General features: G+C 50.0%; 1 protein-coding gene across 8 annotated transcripts in view; it reads right to left on the minus strand.

The window, feature by feature from the left end:
• Positions 1 to 539: 539 nt before the first annotated feature.
• Positions 540 to 15168, minus strand: part of ABLIM3 (actin binding LIM protein family member 3) — a 109761-nt gene continuing 95132 nt past the window's right edge. For all 8 annotated transcript variants that reach the window (XM_070517216.1, XM_070517220.1, XM_070517219.1 and 5 more), the window contains 7 exons: positions 14147 to 14211; positions 12736 to 12883; positions 11472 to 11501; positions 10840 to 10898; positions 9040 to 9100; positions 7716 to 8338; positions 540 to 2688 (listed from right to left, as the gene is read on the minus strand). In XM_070517216.1, coding sequence (XP_070373317.1) covers positions 8256 to 8338; positions 9040 to 9100; positions 10840 to 10898; positions 11472 to 11501; positions 12736 to 12883; positions 14147 to 14211 — 446 coding nt within the window. In that variant the 3' untranslated portion in view covers positions 540 to 2688; positions 7716 to 8255. The remainder of the gene's footprint in view (positions 2689 to 7715; positions 8339 to 9039; positions 9101 to 10839; positions 10899 to 11471; positions 11502 to 12735; positions 12884 to 14146; positions 14212 to 15168) is intronic.

Consider the following 15168-nt stretch of genomic DNA (forward strand, 5'->3'; position numbering starts at 1 on the left):
TCTTGGACTTCTGGTTGCGCAAGGCCATCTGTGCTCTCGTTGTTTAAGCTACTTTTAAGAAGGCGCGCTTTACTTGCAGCTGCAAGTCAGATGCGCTGGAATTGGCTCCTGGCTCCACCATGGTAATTATGTGTCTTCTTCAAAGCTGTTTCCTCCTCTACAGGATGGAGATAAGAATAACGGTACCTCTCAGGTCCTTACAGAGGCTTCGATGGATAGTGGGTGTAAAGCCCTCCACACAGAACTTGACACACTCTTGGTACTTAATAATAGTGAGCAACTAGTATTATCATTGTTATTTTTTGATCACAGAACCTTATTTGTTGCTGGAACATCCTCTACCATCTTGCAGGACCCTGCGTTCTGCAGGAAACAATCTGGGTCATGCTTGCCTTGTCAAACTTTCTTATTTTACAGGAGAAACTGAGGCCAAGAGAGAGCTGCTCTCTAGTCTCTTTTATTTTGAAAAATGTGCATGGTTCAGCCACCTCCCATGTCACTCATTTCCACTCACACTAGAAACAACAGAAGAACACGGGTCTGGGTTGAAATTATGTGCTTTTATGGGAAACAAAAATATCCAACAACAATAACAAAAGCTCTTTAATCTCGCCAAGTTCTCAACCAGTGATAATGAGGCAGTTTCAATGATTGCATCTTGCTGGGGACATTTCTAAAGGGTTAGGACAGATGAAAGACATTGGCCAAAAAGAGAAGTGGCAGAGAGGGTTGACATTTTAAATGAGAGCAACTTAGACCTCCCTTCCGGCCCCTCATCCTGTTATCCTTTCAAGTTACCATCTTCCCCCAGTTTACAAAGCTCTTTCCTGAATTTTGCTCAAATGCAATCTCTTCCAGAAAGCTTTCCTTGGTCTGCACCGACTACATATGCCTTTCAGTAATGTTACAAACACTTTCTCATGCTGTCTCCTATCACTTTCTGCCTTACATCCATCCTGTTTGGGGACATACCTTCCAATACCCATTATTAGCTGGCATGCCCCCCAGACCAACCCATGTCGATCATCTCAGTGTTCCCATCTCCCACCCCGTTCAGTGCTCAGTATACAGCAGGTGCTCAGCGTCAGCAGGTGCTCAGTGAGGGTTCGTTGAATTGAAGTCAGTTCTACATTTGCCACGTCACATCACCAGCCTCTTGAGAGACAGAATTGTCATTTCTTCTCCTTCATCATTCCTCCAGGACCTCAAAATGGTCTGACTCAAAGCATCTCCAGGAAGAAACAGACCCCACCAGACATCACCAACTCAGGGCCAAAGGTTTGGGGAGGGGAGGAGAGGTTAAGCTTTCACCTCTGTTCCAGAAGCAAGGAGGCAGGAAAGGCAGCCCCTGGGCAGATCTGGGATGATCATGAGCAGTGTTGGCCCATGTGCCATTTTGGAATCTCATAAGCAGCCATTACTTGGCAAGTTTTCCCCAGGAAACACGACCAACGTTGCAGTGGGAGTCGAGGACTGGTGGGGGTCTGGGAGGGATGCCCTGCCAGCCCAGGGACCAGCAGGTATAGACCAAGAACCTTTCTTTGGGACAGGGTGGGTATCACCTTTAGAAGAGCATTAGAGGACACCTGTCCAGTTGTTCAGTTGGAGCTGTGGTGGGAACGTTAGCCCTGTGGTGTGTTGAGTTGTCAGGCACATAGATTGTAGTAAGGCTGAAGAATACCGGCTGCAATAATGGGCCTCTCCTCGACAGGGGGAATGGTCAGGAGGTGCTGGGAGCAGTGAGGGTGAGAGGAGGGTCCCAAGAGGTCCCGCAGCTCCAATTCTAACAGGTGCCCTGCTCTGTCTCCTGCTCCCGGCTTCCACTCCTTCCCTCTGGTTGTCCAGTCAGGGCCACACTAAGGGGGCAGTTGAAGTGGTGGAGGGAAGGGAAGTGCCTTTTCTTTTTCTACATGAGCCACAGATTGGGACCAGGGAGAGGTTAGGATCAAGGGCAGAAGGAGGAGGGTTGAAGAGCTGCAGAGTGGCCAAGGTCTGGTCCACTTGTGTTTACTGCCATAACCAGTAGATCTGAGGCCCACACTTCCAATGCATCACCCCCAGAGAGCACCGAGCTCCAAATTGGGGGTGATGAGAAAACCCTTCAGTGCTCTCAAAGGTGCTCTGTGACTTTGGGAGATCGCTGTGGATCGTCCCATGGGAGGGCCCCTCTGGGGCCAGTAAGGTGTGAAAACTGCTTGGTCAGCATCCGCCCTTGAGCCTAGGGAAAAGAGCCAAGGAGCGGAGAGAAGAGAGACTCCTGGAGGCACCTCCTTTAGAAAGGAGAGCTGGACCTTGGGGGACTCAAGGTAGGACAGATGTTTCAGTATAAAAAGGGTCCCCAGTAAAAGGATGGGAGTCCCCTCAAATCCCTTCCCAAACCCCATTGCACTTAGAAAAGAGAAAGTGAGGAGCATAAAAATATCTCAATGACGTGGGCTTGCCTGACAGTACAGAAAAGGAAGTTTCATGGCAGGCAGCATGTCCCATTCCACAAGAGAGGATTATACGGAGCTTCGGTATAGAGATTTTACATATATCTTTATATAAATGCATATATATTTATAGAGCCTCTGCCTAGAACAGCCGGGCTTGCTTCTTCAGTTCATTCCTCTTCCAGAGGGCCAGCCGGTCAAACTCGGAGATGGTCATGCCGAAGACCTGGTAGAACTCCTCCTGGGACAGGTGGCGCTGAAAGGAGGTGGGAGGGGACAGAGAGGGAAAGCTTGAGGACGTGTGGTGTAGGCTGGGGGCAGGCAGAGGCAGGAGCGGTCCCTGTGTGTTTCCTCTGGGCACCCTGTGCCCTGCACAGTATCTGACCCACGGAAGGTGTGTGATGAATATTTGTTGAATGGGTGAACACGTGAATGACTGTTTCCTTGGAGGGGCCTCTGTAGCTGTTCTGGGTGGAGAGGCTGCCTCCGCCCAAGATGCAGGTGGGACTTCGGCTTCACCTAAGTGCCCCTTGATGCATCCTGGTTGACCTCACCTTTCTGCATCCCTGCTCCATGTATTCTGTGTCTAGGAGTGTATACGGATTAATGCTCTCCCTCTCTCCTTTGGAAGAAAAAGGATTTTAGCATGTACTTTCCCTTAATAATATTTTTACAAATGATCTGGAAGGCTGTTTCTTGGGCCAGTCAATGAGAAAAAAATTACTGTTCATATTTCTCCATCCACTGAAATGTCCTTTCATCTCTTTCTTACATGAAAACAAATATGTCATATAATAAAACATTGTTCTGAATTCCATGGCAGGTTTTTTTTAACCCCTTTCTGCCTGACGTCCCTCCTTCCTGCCTCCCCTCAGTCCCTTCCAAGCAGCCTTGAAAGTTGACACATTGTCAAAAGCTTTTAGAGTTAGAAATATATGGCACTGAAAATTTACCAAAATGTTAACAATTGGTGCATTTGGGTGAAGGGTAGATGGGTGTTCATTTTACTATTCTAGCAACTTTTCTGGAGGTCTGAAAAATTTTCAAAATGAAACTTAAAATTATGTTTAAAGAGAGAAATATATGGCATACATCCTGCCTGAAAACTTACTGGAATCATTGAGATGACCTGTTGGTAGCAATTACATTAGCTAATTGGGTATTGAAGGAGACTCATTGAGAATTTATGTATACGGCCAGACAATAATTAGCTAGTTCTCTGGCCCATTGTGACTGTGAACTAATATTTTGGCCACATTTCCTGAACTTCAAGCAGAGGTAACTTTGATACCTTTGATAGATATCATTGGCTGCTGGTGACTTTGCATTGAGTTTTCAACACTCAACAGTACTTAATAACGCCGGCAGTTCCTTACACTGCATTTGTGTTATGCCCAATAGCACAGGACTGTACATCCATCTGAATTTGTTCATTTAATTCTTCCAATCACCCTGAAAACCACGAATTATTTCTGTCAATTGAAAGAGGAGAAAATCAAAAGTCTGAAAATTAAAATGACTTACTTGATCAAGAGAGAGGGTGGGCAGGAGGGAGGGAGGCTGGGTAAGTAGCAGAGCTGAGGCCAAAAGCCAGGCCTTCTGACTCCAAACACAGTGCGCTCCCACTGCCCATCTTGGTCAGCCCCATTAAAAATTCATAAATAAGGGGCCGGCCTGGTGGTGTAATGGTTAAGTTCGTGTGCTCCACTTTGGCGGCCTGGGCTTCTCGGTTTGGACCCCAGGTGCAGACCTACATACTGCTTATCAAGCCATGCTGTGGCAGGTGTCCCACATATAAAGGAGGAAGATGGGCATGGAAGTAAGCTCAGGGCCAGTCTTCCTCAAATAAAAACTCATAAGTAAGTCTTTCTAATATGAAAAATTTCAAAAATACACAAAAGAACGAAAATAGTACAATGCACACCCATGCCCATTACCCAGAGTCAATAATTATCAAGAGTTTGCCACATTGGCTTCACCTATTTCCTTTGCTGAAGTATTTTAAGGCAAACCCTAGACACTGTGTCAATTCATTCCTATGTTCTTCAGTGTGCATCTCAAAATATACTGGATATTTTCTCACATAACCACTACGCCAGGAGAAAACCTAAGAAAGAAATGACCATAATTCCTCAGAATTACCTAATATCCGTCCACAAGAAAATCCCCCTAATTGTCTCAAAAACGTCTTCTTACGTTTACGTGAAACATGGTTGTTTCAGTAAGCGGCACCCTCGCATCACATTTGGTTGTCATCCCCTTAAGTCTCCGCCAGTCTAGCCTTCATGCTATGAACTTGTCCATACTCGTTTTACTTTGACTCAAGTGAGTGTTGAAGACTAATCTGCCTATGAGGGAGTCCTCATCTCTGTTCCTTCCATAGTAAAGACTGAGGGAAACTGTAATTCAGTCTCATTTCTTCTTTTTTTCGGTTGGAGGGTGGTGGTTACTATGGATTTTCTAGCTAGTTTTCTCTACTGTGTTCAAAAATCTTTTTTACGAGTCTCGATATAAAAGAACGGCAGACTCAACTCAAGAAGCGCCCACAGTAGGACACCCTGAAGGAGACCGAGGCTTTCTTCTCTCCCTCTGTGAGGGGCCAGCTGGAGCCTCCTTTCTCTCGCGAGTTCTCAGAGCACCCAAAGCCCGCCCTGTCCACTTGACATTCACCACAGACTTGAAAGCACGGAGCTTACAAGCAGAGACTTTAGAGCAGGCAGATATGGGTGCGTGACCTTCAGCAAGTTACTTCACCTCACTGAGCCTCAATTTCCTCTTCTGGAAAGAGGGAGCATCCTAGTACCTACCTCGTGGCTACTGTGAGGGTGAATGAGAGGATACAGGTCAGCACATGAGAAGCCTCAGTTGCGGGTTGCCCTCACTATTGCAATGACCTCTTCATGTGTCTGTCACATAGTGTGATTGGTTGGTCCCTGTTTCCTTTGACTTCATCTCCTCCTCTTCTTCTCTCCTGTGCTCATGTGACCCCAGGCACACTCACCTCCTGCCATCCTCAAGCACAGCAGGCTCGCTCCTGCATCAGGGCCTTGGCAGTGGCTGCTCCCTCTGCCTGATGCTCTTCCTCCTTATATAAGCATGGCTAACTCCTCATCTACTTCAAATCTTTGCTCACATGTCATGTTTTCAGTGAGGTCCACTCTGACCACCCCATTTAAAACTGCAACTCACCCCTCCACTCCCACTCCCCCCCACTCTGCTCTCCTTTCAATTTTTCCCTTATCCCTATTACCTTCGTACTGTATCATTTGTTTATTATTTGTGTCATTTACTGTCTTGCTCCTCACACAAGAAGGCCAGCTCCAAGAGGGTGGGGGTCTTTATTTTGTTCACTGATATATTACAAGCCCCTAGAACAGTACCTGGTATATATAACAGGCTTTCAATAAATATTTATTGGATGAATGAATATCTACACTATGAGCTCCCTGAGGACAGAGTCAGGGTGTTCCTTCTTCAGTCCCCTCCTTGAACTGGTGCAAGGGGCTAGGGCAGGGTCTGTAGCCCTGTGGTCTCAGCTCAGGCTATGTTAGACATCCCTGGGAGCCTCTGAAAAAAACTGATGCCTGAGCTCCTTCCCCAGATTGTGATTTAATTGGTCTAGGGTGAGGCCTTGTATTGATATTTCTAAAAAGCTCCCTGGGTGATTCTGATGCTTAGTGAAGGTTGAGCTTCCCAGGTCTGAGCTTCTGGGTGTCCTGGAGGATGTAGGGGAGCAAGTGGTCCTCCAGGACGAATCAGGCTCCTGAACATTTCCTTCCGTCCCTTAATGCTGGCTTCACTGAGCTGCCATGGGAGCTGTCCTTCAGCACCGGCAGACGCTCACTGCCAGACAATAAAGCAGGACCTTGTTACAAATGTGGGAAGAATCATCATTTTCTTTGGCTGCTAACTCGGCATGCTAGAGCTGGAAAGACCTGCAGAGCTTCCTGGCCTATTCGCATTCTCCTCCTAATGCCCTGACCTTCTACTCTGGGCGAATTCTTCAGCAGTAAGGTCAAGGGTGGTTGATACGCTATTCCCAAGGAGTGCCAAGCATCCTCTCTTAGAAGCCTGAATTCAATTCTACAAACATCTCCTGACACCCCTCCTAGTCCAGGCCCTGTGGTAGATGACAGACAGTCTTTGTCAGGCAGAGGCGATGGATAGCTCGATGATCTGATACAAAGGAGAGGGAGAGGTGTTTGATCTGTCCTCTGGACACAGGGCTGGAGGAAGAGGAGAGCGACATATCCTCAGGAAAGTTTAGGGGGCTTTGGGACACAGGCATCACTAGAATGGAGCCCTGAGGAGTAGGGGGCTGGAAAGATGGGAAGGGCATTCGAGGGAGAAGGAGAGGCAGGGAGATGCACTGGGGTAGAAAGGGCAGAGGGCGCTCCTGGATCAGAGGTGACCAGGGACTCGAACTCCACACCCTCTGGACTAGCCTGCTCAAGAGCCCACTGCCATGCTCAGGCCACCTCTGTGCCTTTATTGATGCTATTCCCACTCTTCAGGATGCTTTTCTCCCTCTCTCCATCCATTCAGACCTGCCCATCTTCAGAGTCCATCCAAATCCCTCCTCTCGCTGGAAGCCTATGTCAACCAGCCCAGCCTTAGTGGTCTTCTCTGAATAACAGCAATCGAACATCTGTGGAGTACTTACTACTCAGTTCACTGCCAGACTCTGTGTCGCGGGCTCTTTGTGCACTGTCTCATTTATGTCACTTGGCAACTTGAGAGAAGCACAACAATCACCCCCACTTTACCGAGGAGAAGACTAAGGCTTAGAGAGGTTGTCATGTGGCCAGGCTGCCCACTTAGGCTTGGCAGGATCAGGGCTGGAAGCTGGGGAGTCTGGCTCGAGACCTCCTTATGCGTTTACCCTCTGCACAGTGCTGCCTCTCCCATCCTCCCCATCACAGCACTGGTTTTCTGATCAGTCCTGTGTAAAACCAGTGCTGCATTTCTTCTTTTCAACCAGACTGCATGCCCCTTGAGGGCAGGGACTGAGTCTAGCTCTCCTCTTATGTCTCCGGAAGCATCAGCCCCAAGTAGGGACACACCGTAGCTGTGCACCACAGATGCTAACTGAATTGAGGAGGCAGCACAGAAGACCATGGAACAGTCTTGGGATAAGGAAACTGGGTTGGAGTCTCTGCTTTTTCAACAAGCTGTGTGACCTTAAAGGCTTTCATTCCATCCAATTCTTTCAAGCTGAGCTAGACCAGCAACTTCTGGAATCCCTTCAAACCCAAAGGCTCCTGCTCAGTTTTCTATACGTACCTCTAAACGCGTCCGGTCCACATCCTTGGGCAGTCGGTTTCTTCCTCTTGTGGTCACCAGCAGCAGTTCATAAGGATAGATCTAAGGAGAAAGGATGGAGGGGTTTCCAGGTTGGGTGAGGGTGGTGGGCTTGCCTCTTTAGCCATATTTTGTGTCTGGGCTCCCTCCTCTACCCAGAAAGGGCCAGACATTAAAGTCTGGAGGAAGGAAAGATCTGCCCTCCCTGGGGTTGCCTGGCAGCCTCAAGCCATCTTCTCCCAAAAGGCAGGACCTCAGCGTCCCCTAATACTGCTAGCGATCAGCATGATGGCACTGGCATTAAGGCGGCATGAGGCCTCCCGAAGGAAAATGTCTACTATCTGGTGATTGGCAAGTCTCCAGAAAGTCTCTGAGGCCCCTGGGGAACTGTCTGATTTCAGGAGGCAAGAGACGTAGGGCAGGATTCAGAAAAAGTGGGTCACGGAGGGACTGGAAATGCTTGTCTTGAGAGCACCCTTCGGGTTATTTATCGATGTTCCCTTCCCTGCACAGACAGTGCTGTCATCCTCTTGCTCGTCCCCACTGCAGCAGCTCCCAGGGTCCTGGAGCCTCACGGGATCTATAGATCTCCTTTACCTTGTATTCTGTAGAGAGAAAAGAGACATACACAAATGGGGTTTCCATTGGTCTTTGCTTTGTATCACTACACTGGCCTCTGTCTTAGAGACCCTGTCCTTGCGGAATTCACCTCAAATCAAGGCTGGTATGAGCAGAATGGATGGCTGGAGATAGGGGTCAGGCTGATCCAGAGATATGGTTTTAGGGGAAAAAATGACCCTTGAGACATTTAGAATAGAAATAGGAAGAATCTGAGATTGTGAAGCACTTGGGCAAGATCCTCCATCTTCTGGCGGAATCCTCCAGGGTTCTGATGTGGGCTGCACTCCTGCCTGCGCCTGCTCGTAGGAGCTGGAGGAGGCTGGCGGCAGAGCATCATCTGGCAGAGTTCGAAGCTCATGGAATTTTTGCTGGGAACAAAGTGCATTTGGCTCTGAGTGTTTCCCTCCACCCGGGGCTGGCAGGCAGCTCTAACTCAGCAGTACCAGGACAACCAGCACTCTGTGACGGCTCTGGGAACTCAGATGGGACAGATGGCCTGGAGATCACCCAAGGCCAGGAACTTGAGAGGATGAGGGAAGAGGAGGGGAAAAGGGAGGAAATGGGAAGTGAAAGGGAGTGGGAACTCGGAGCTTGGACAGAGCCCAGCACGGGGCCAGAGTCAAAGGTCAGGCCGCAGTTTGGAGCAGTGAAGCCCCTGTGAGTCCCAGGAGAGGCCAGCGCTCACCTCGCATGCCCCAGTTGACGGCGTTCATGCTGTCGTAGTGGAAGAGGTCTGCGCTGGGTGTCTGCAGGGGAGACAGAGCCACAGCTGGCCGGAGGCAAGCTCCCCCCTGCCTCCCTGAGCACTCACCCATCTCCAGAACAAGGACCGGGGCTGGTGGGACACGGGGCCCTCTCAGAAGCCTCCGTCTCAAGCCGGGGTGATTTAACTCACTGCCATATCCTTAGCATCCAGGCCCGGCACATAGTAGGCCCTCAGTAAACATTCATTTCTTGGTGAATTATATGGCATGCTCGCTTTCATTGCTCAAAAGCCGCTTTTTCTCTGAGATCTGCCCTGGCAACCCTATTTAAAATTGCAAGTTGCTTTCTCCCCAAACTCCCAGACCCTCTTATCTTGCTCCATTTTCCCCCTTTTGTCCCATAGCGCATATTATCTTCTACGTTCTATGTAAGTTGACTCGTTTATTCTTTAATACCTGCTTTCTGTTGGTCCCTGCAAGAAGATAAGCTCCGAGGGGCAGGGGTCTTGGTCCTGTGTGGCCTCTGACGTATCCCAAGCACCCGGAGTAGTGCCTGGTGTACGTAAAAGGCCTTCAATGAACCTCTGTTCATGAACGAACGTCGAGGCTGAGTGTCAACAGCACAGGGCCTGCGTGTCCCTCACAGGAGGGGTTTATTAACACCAGCCATCATCTCCAGTGGAGCAATGACCCCTTTTGTGTGCTTGACCCCAAAACAGTCTCCTAACGGGTCTACAGCTTCCACTTCTGTCTCTCTGCAGTCCAAATCCAAGTGGGATCACGCAGCACACCTACTGGAAACCCTCCCAAGTCCTTACCCAGCCTGCAGGGTCCCACTGACATCCCTGTCTGGCTGCATCTCCACATTCCCTCACCCCGGCCAGGCATCCTCCCTGCCCAGGGATATTGACACTGGTCTTCGCTCTATCCGGTGGCTCTCGCTGGTCTTAGAGCAGTGAGGTCCCTCCATGTGCTCAGGCCGTTGTTTAAATCCACCCTCTCTGACCTCCTCTCTCCTCCCTTGTTTTGCCTTCCATCCTAGCGCTTGTGGCTACCTGACTTCAGATCACACCTTTACCTGCTGGCTGTCTGTCTCCCCAGCCAGAGCGTGAGCTCCGTGGGGGCAGCAGCTCTGTCCCCTGCAGGCGCCCACACCCAGAACAGGGCGTGCACTTAGCAGGTGCTCCATGAACAAACATCTGTCTATGTCTCTTCTTCCCCCGCCACTTGTCCAGTCGCACAGCCTCTCCTCTTGCTAACGAGGCATACTTTTCCTTCCTTTTCAGTCCTTAAACCAACCCCCTGCTTCCATGAAGGTTTCACGTCAAAGGCTGTAAGGAGCTCAGCAGGCGACAAGCCGAGGGGAGCATGGCAGTCAGGCGTGGGCTGCCGGGCAGGGGCCTAGGCGCTAGTCCTGGCTCGACACTCTCAGCGTGTGAGAGCTGGAGCCAGCCACCACACCGCTCAGGACCTCCACTTCTTCATCTGCAAAGTGGGGTTAGCAATAACAGCTACCTCACAGGGCTGTGAGTGCAAATGGAGCAGTGCTTGTAAAGTGCTTAGCACAGTGTCCCCAGTCCTTCCCACTGAGCCCTTTTCACACAGGGCTCCTGGGGAGGAGACCAAGCATTGCCTTGGGGTCCTTCAGTTAACACACCTCTGGCCCCACAGCCTTTGTCCAGGATTCACCTCTAAGTAGCCACCATAATCACCACAACAATGAGCTAATGCTGGCATTGTTATCCTCTTGGGGACAATGTCCCCAGCACAGCCTCTCTTACCCTGTGCAACCCATTTCTTCTGTAGGCAGGTAGGGAGGCAGATTTGGAAATGAGAGGATCTGAAAAGAAAGAGCCAAGACAATTACCAGGAGCCCCAAGCCAGGGGTCCCTCTCCCTGAGGTCATCTGGCTGCAAATGGCCAATATTACTCCCCAACCCAGAAGCCACTAGCTCCTCCCATTGCTCTCCAGACATGCAACTGTCCATCTTAGGGGTGCATCGCCCTGCCAGAATTCCAGGCCCACCTGAAGCACCCACTCACACAGCCTTCTGGCCTTACCCTGCACACATCTATCCTCCTATGGTGGACCCCTGTTCCTGGACACAGGGTGGCTCTGGACAAAGGCCCTGGAATTGGAGTTGAGCTCAGAACCCAGATGGGCAGGCTCCCATGTGTGTGGAAGAGGGGCATGCTCTTTCTTTCCGGGAGCTACTGGGCATGGCAAGCCTGGTTCCAGAACCAAAATTGAGGCCTTCTATCTGACAAACACAATGGGCTGGACTATTTGAGATCAGGACTGTGCTGGGACATTCACAGTGTATGGTCATCACAGCTACTGGGGACCTGCAGCTGACTCAGCTGGGTGTGAGGACAGGACATGATGGGCTGAAGTAGGGTGAACAGAACATACCGCTGTCAGCCAGGTAGTGGGACCGAGGGGCTGCAGGAGAGAAAAGCCAGAGATCAGTTCATGGAGACAGACAGACATGGTGGACAAAGACATGGCTCCCATACCCAGCCCAACCTGGCTGGTGGGCAGAGGGGCCTCCTTCACTACCTCCTTTCCCACTGGGCAGTTTCCGGTTGTTGCACCTGTGCCCCATCCTCCCTCCCCGCCCAGCTCCTGGCCCAGCACCTGGCGCACAGCAGGTGCTCAGTGGTATTTGCTGCCCAGATGCCACTGGATGAGTTGGGTTTTGAGCAGCATTGGTGCACTCACAGAGCTCAGAGCTGGGGTGGAAGACAGCGCCCCTCAGTGGTCAAACAGGGGAACAGGCTCATCAGTTTATCCTGGCTCTGCCATTAGTAGACACCTAACACTACAAGTTACTTAATCACGCTTCAGTTTTCTCATCTGTAAAATGGGGAGCGACAGTGTCTCCTTTATAGGCTTATTGTGAAGTATACATGCCGCAGACAGTGAGGTGTTAGCACAGGGCCTGACTCCTACAAAACACAGTCAACCTGGCTTCATATCCTCACCGCTGCCATCACCTTCGATCTCACCTTGGGTCAAGGTCACTCTGACTTGGGTCTGGTCCTGGCTTTGTCCCTTACTGGCTTTCTGACCTTGGGCTAGTGACTTAAGCTCAGGTCTCTCATCTATAAGGTGGGTGATAATTATCCCTCTACACTGCGGGTCTTTGTCAGGACCAAGAGTGATAATATACCTGCAAATGCCTGGCACATTGAATTATAATAAATGGTACCTTTTATTATCTGTTAAGTGTTGACTTGAGACAGGATTTCCTGGCAGGACTACCTTCCACAGAGGGTAAGAAAGAGAGGAGCCGGAAAGAGCTTGTGTGTGTCCAGGAACAGAGAGGAGCTTACAGTGAGAGACTCTCAGGGCAAAGTGCTTGAACCAAACCTCTGCTTGTACACCTCCAGTGATGGAAGACTCGCTGCCTCAGAGGCAGCTCCTTATGTCTGAGTTATTCACACTATTAGAAGACATTTTCCTTTACATCGAAGCTGACTGAAAGTCACAGCTTCGGATGCCTCAAAGAAGCAGCAGTGACTGCTCAGGGCAGACCATGGTCTTCTTTAGTGCCTCATACAGCCTCTTGCCAAGTCTATGCTAGACCCAGGCGAGGCTGTAGGAGTGTGGATCCAACGACGGAGCGGGGAGGAAAGTTCCCCCTACCCCGGCAGGCCTCCAGGGCAGTGCTTACAGCCATTGAGGGACATCTCATAGCCAGCTGTGTGCAGGGCCTCCCGGCTGCTGGTGGAGCTCCGGGGTGGGGTCCAGGGATCCGCATAGGAGCTGGACCGGGCCTTCATCTCCTCCTTCAGAATCAGCCGGCCAATTCCACTCTGGAGCTGGAGGGGTGGGGGGCGGAGGGAGGAGCAAGAAGTTAGAAGGAAGCAAAGAACCCTGAGATGGAACAGGCTGGGGAAAGACTCTCCATAGTCACTCTCTGCCATTTTTGTCTTCCCAGTGTCCCTCCCTCCTTGTGGCACCCATATTTCCTTTGGGACTTCATCTCTCTTTCACAAGTAGTCTTGTGGTCTGGGTGGGGCACAAAAAGCAGGCCTGGCCAACGACAGGACTGCAGGGTCCTGGCCACACTGACTGGTTCAGTGAAGGGCAGATGGCTCCAGCCGGGCCAGTGACAGCCTTCCTGGACTCTTGTTGGAGTTGCTGGCACCCGTTAAAAAAATTTTTTTTTTTTAATTGAGATAAAACTCACATAACATAAAATTAACCATTTTAAAGTGAACAATTCAGTGGCATTTAGTACCACTACCACCTCTATCTAGTTCCAAAACATTTCTATCACCCCCTAAAAAGACCATGTACCCATCAAGCAGGTACTCCCTATTTCCCTCCCCTACCATCCCTGGTAATCACCAATCTGTGCTCTGTTTCTCTGGATTTACCTATTGTGGATATTTCATACAAACAGAATCATACAATATGTGGGCTTTTGTGTCCAGCTGCTTTCACTAAGCATCATGTTTTTGAGGTTCATCTACACCGTAGCATGTGTCAGCACTTCATTCCTTTTTATGACTGAATAATAGTCCATTGTACGGATATACCACATTTTGTTTCTCCATTTGTGAGTGGATGGATATTTGGGCTGCTTCCACTTTTGGCTATTGGGGATAGTGCTGCTATGAACACGCATGCACATGTGTTTGGTTATCAGTTTTCACTTCTTCTGAGTATCTACTAAGAAGTGGAATTGCTGAGTCATATGGTAATTTTATGTTTAACTTTTTGAGGAACTGCCAAACTGTCTTCCCCAATGGCTGCACCCCTTTTCATTCCCACCAGCAATGCCTGAGGGTTGCTGGCTCCCACTTGCCACTACATGAGAAGAACCTGCCTGTGCATGAGGCCAGTGGAGAGGCAAGCCAGCACAAGAGAAGAGAGACAATTTCTCTACGGCAATTTTTTGAGCAGCTGGATCGAGTCATACCTGAAGCTAATCCTACCATTTGACTTTTCAGTTATGCCAAGTTATACGTTTCCTTTTTCTATCATAAGTGAGTTTGAATTTGGTCACTTGCAAATTAAAAAACCCTCAGTCCATACCTTAGACTAAGCATCTCATTCAGTGTGCGTGGCTTGCTTACCTTGTGCATGCTGCGGTCAAAATCATCCTCCTCTCCTCCAGACGAGAACCTTCTGGCTCGGGGCACTGCCAAAAGACAGCTAGGATCAGTTCCCGCGTGTGCTGCCCACTCGGCCTGCCCTGGGGAGAGGGCACACAGGGCCAGTAGAGCCTACACAAGTCGGGGTTTCTTGGCTCCACCACTGTCTAGCTGAGTGACCCTGCACAAGAGCACTCTGGTGAACCGCCTCCACTGTGGGCCTCCCTGGATGGAGACGCCGCATCCCTTCTCATTCCGGGGCGATGACGGGTAGCATAAGCTGACTGCCAAACAGAACTAATGGCCTCAGCGTTGGCACTTTTTCTGCTGCAGGTAGGAGACAGGAGTCCTCTTTCTGCCAAGGGTAGTATACACGCCTGGACCTGCTGGAGCTCACCCTGCCAGGACAAGGGCAGAGCCAGCTTGAGACTGGAGCCACCCCAGGGGACAGGACAAGTCCTGATGACGCTTATTCACCTCTACATCCAGCTATGCCTCAAAAACTTTCAGTCATATGACCCAGAAAATCTCTGTTTTGGCTTAAGCCATTTGGAGTTCGTTTTCCTTTTTCGATTTGTTCTTTTGTGATTGGAACGGTCTTGTTTAAGATTCCCCTCCCAGCACCCCCCCACCCCCCAACAAGCCTGCTGGGCACGGGCTCTCCTGCCTGTGCAGCCTCTGAACACTTCTCTTTCGTGGGCACTGAGCACTGTCCACTTTGCTATGAGCTGGGCTTCTGTCTTATCTCCTTTACTAAACAGAGAATTATTTGAGGGTAAAGAAGGGGTCATTTCTGAGCTCCCGTGAAGCTTTGCTCAGAGGGGGCTTTCAGTTAGTAAAGGTGTGTGTGAATCAAAGTGGCACATGATGAAAATTCTTCCCCATAGTTGAAAGAAACAGCTTGGAATGTCTGACTGGGTGGGATGGTGCCTCGAGGACCACTAAGCCCCCCTGCCAGGCTGCCTGTGAGGGCCTTCCATCTCCCCACATCATCTCCTTTCCAT

The sequence above is a fragment of the Equus asinus genome, chromosome 9 (assembly GCF_041296235.1).
Source record: "Equus asinus isolate D_3611 breed Donkey chromosome 9, EquAss-T2T_v2, whole genome shotgun sequence".
NCBI classification, from domain to species: domain Eukaryota; kingdom Metazoa; phylum Chordata; class Mammalia; order Perissodactyla; family Equidae; genus Equus; species Equus asinus.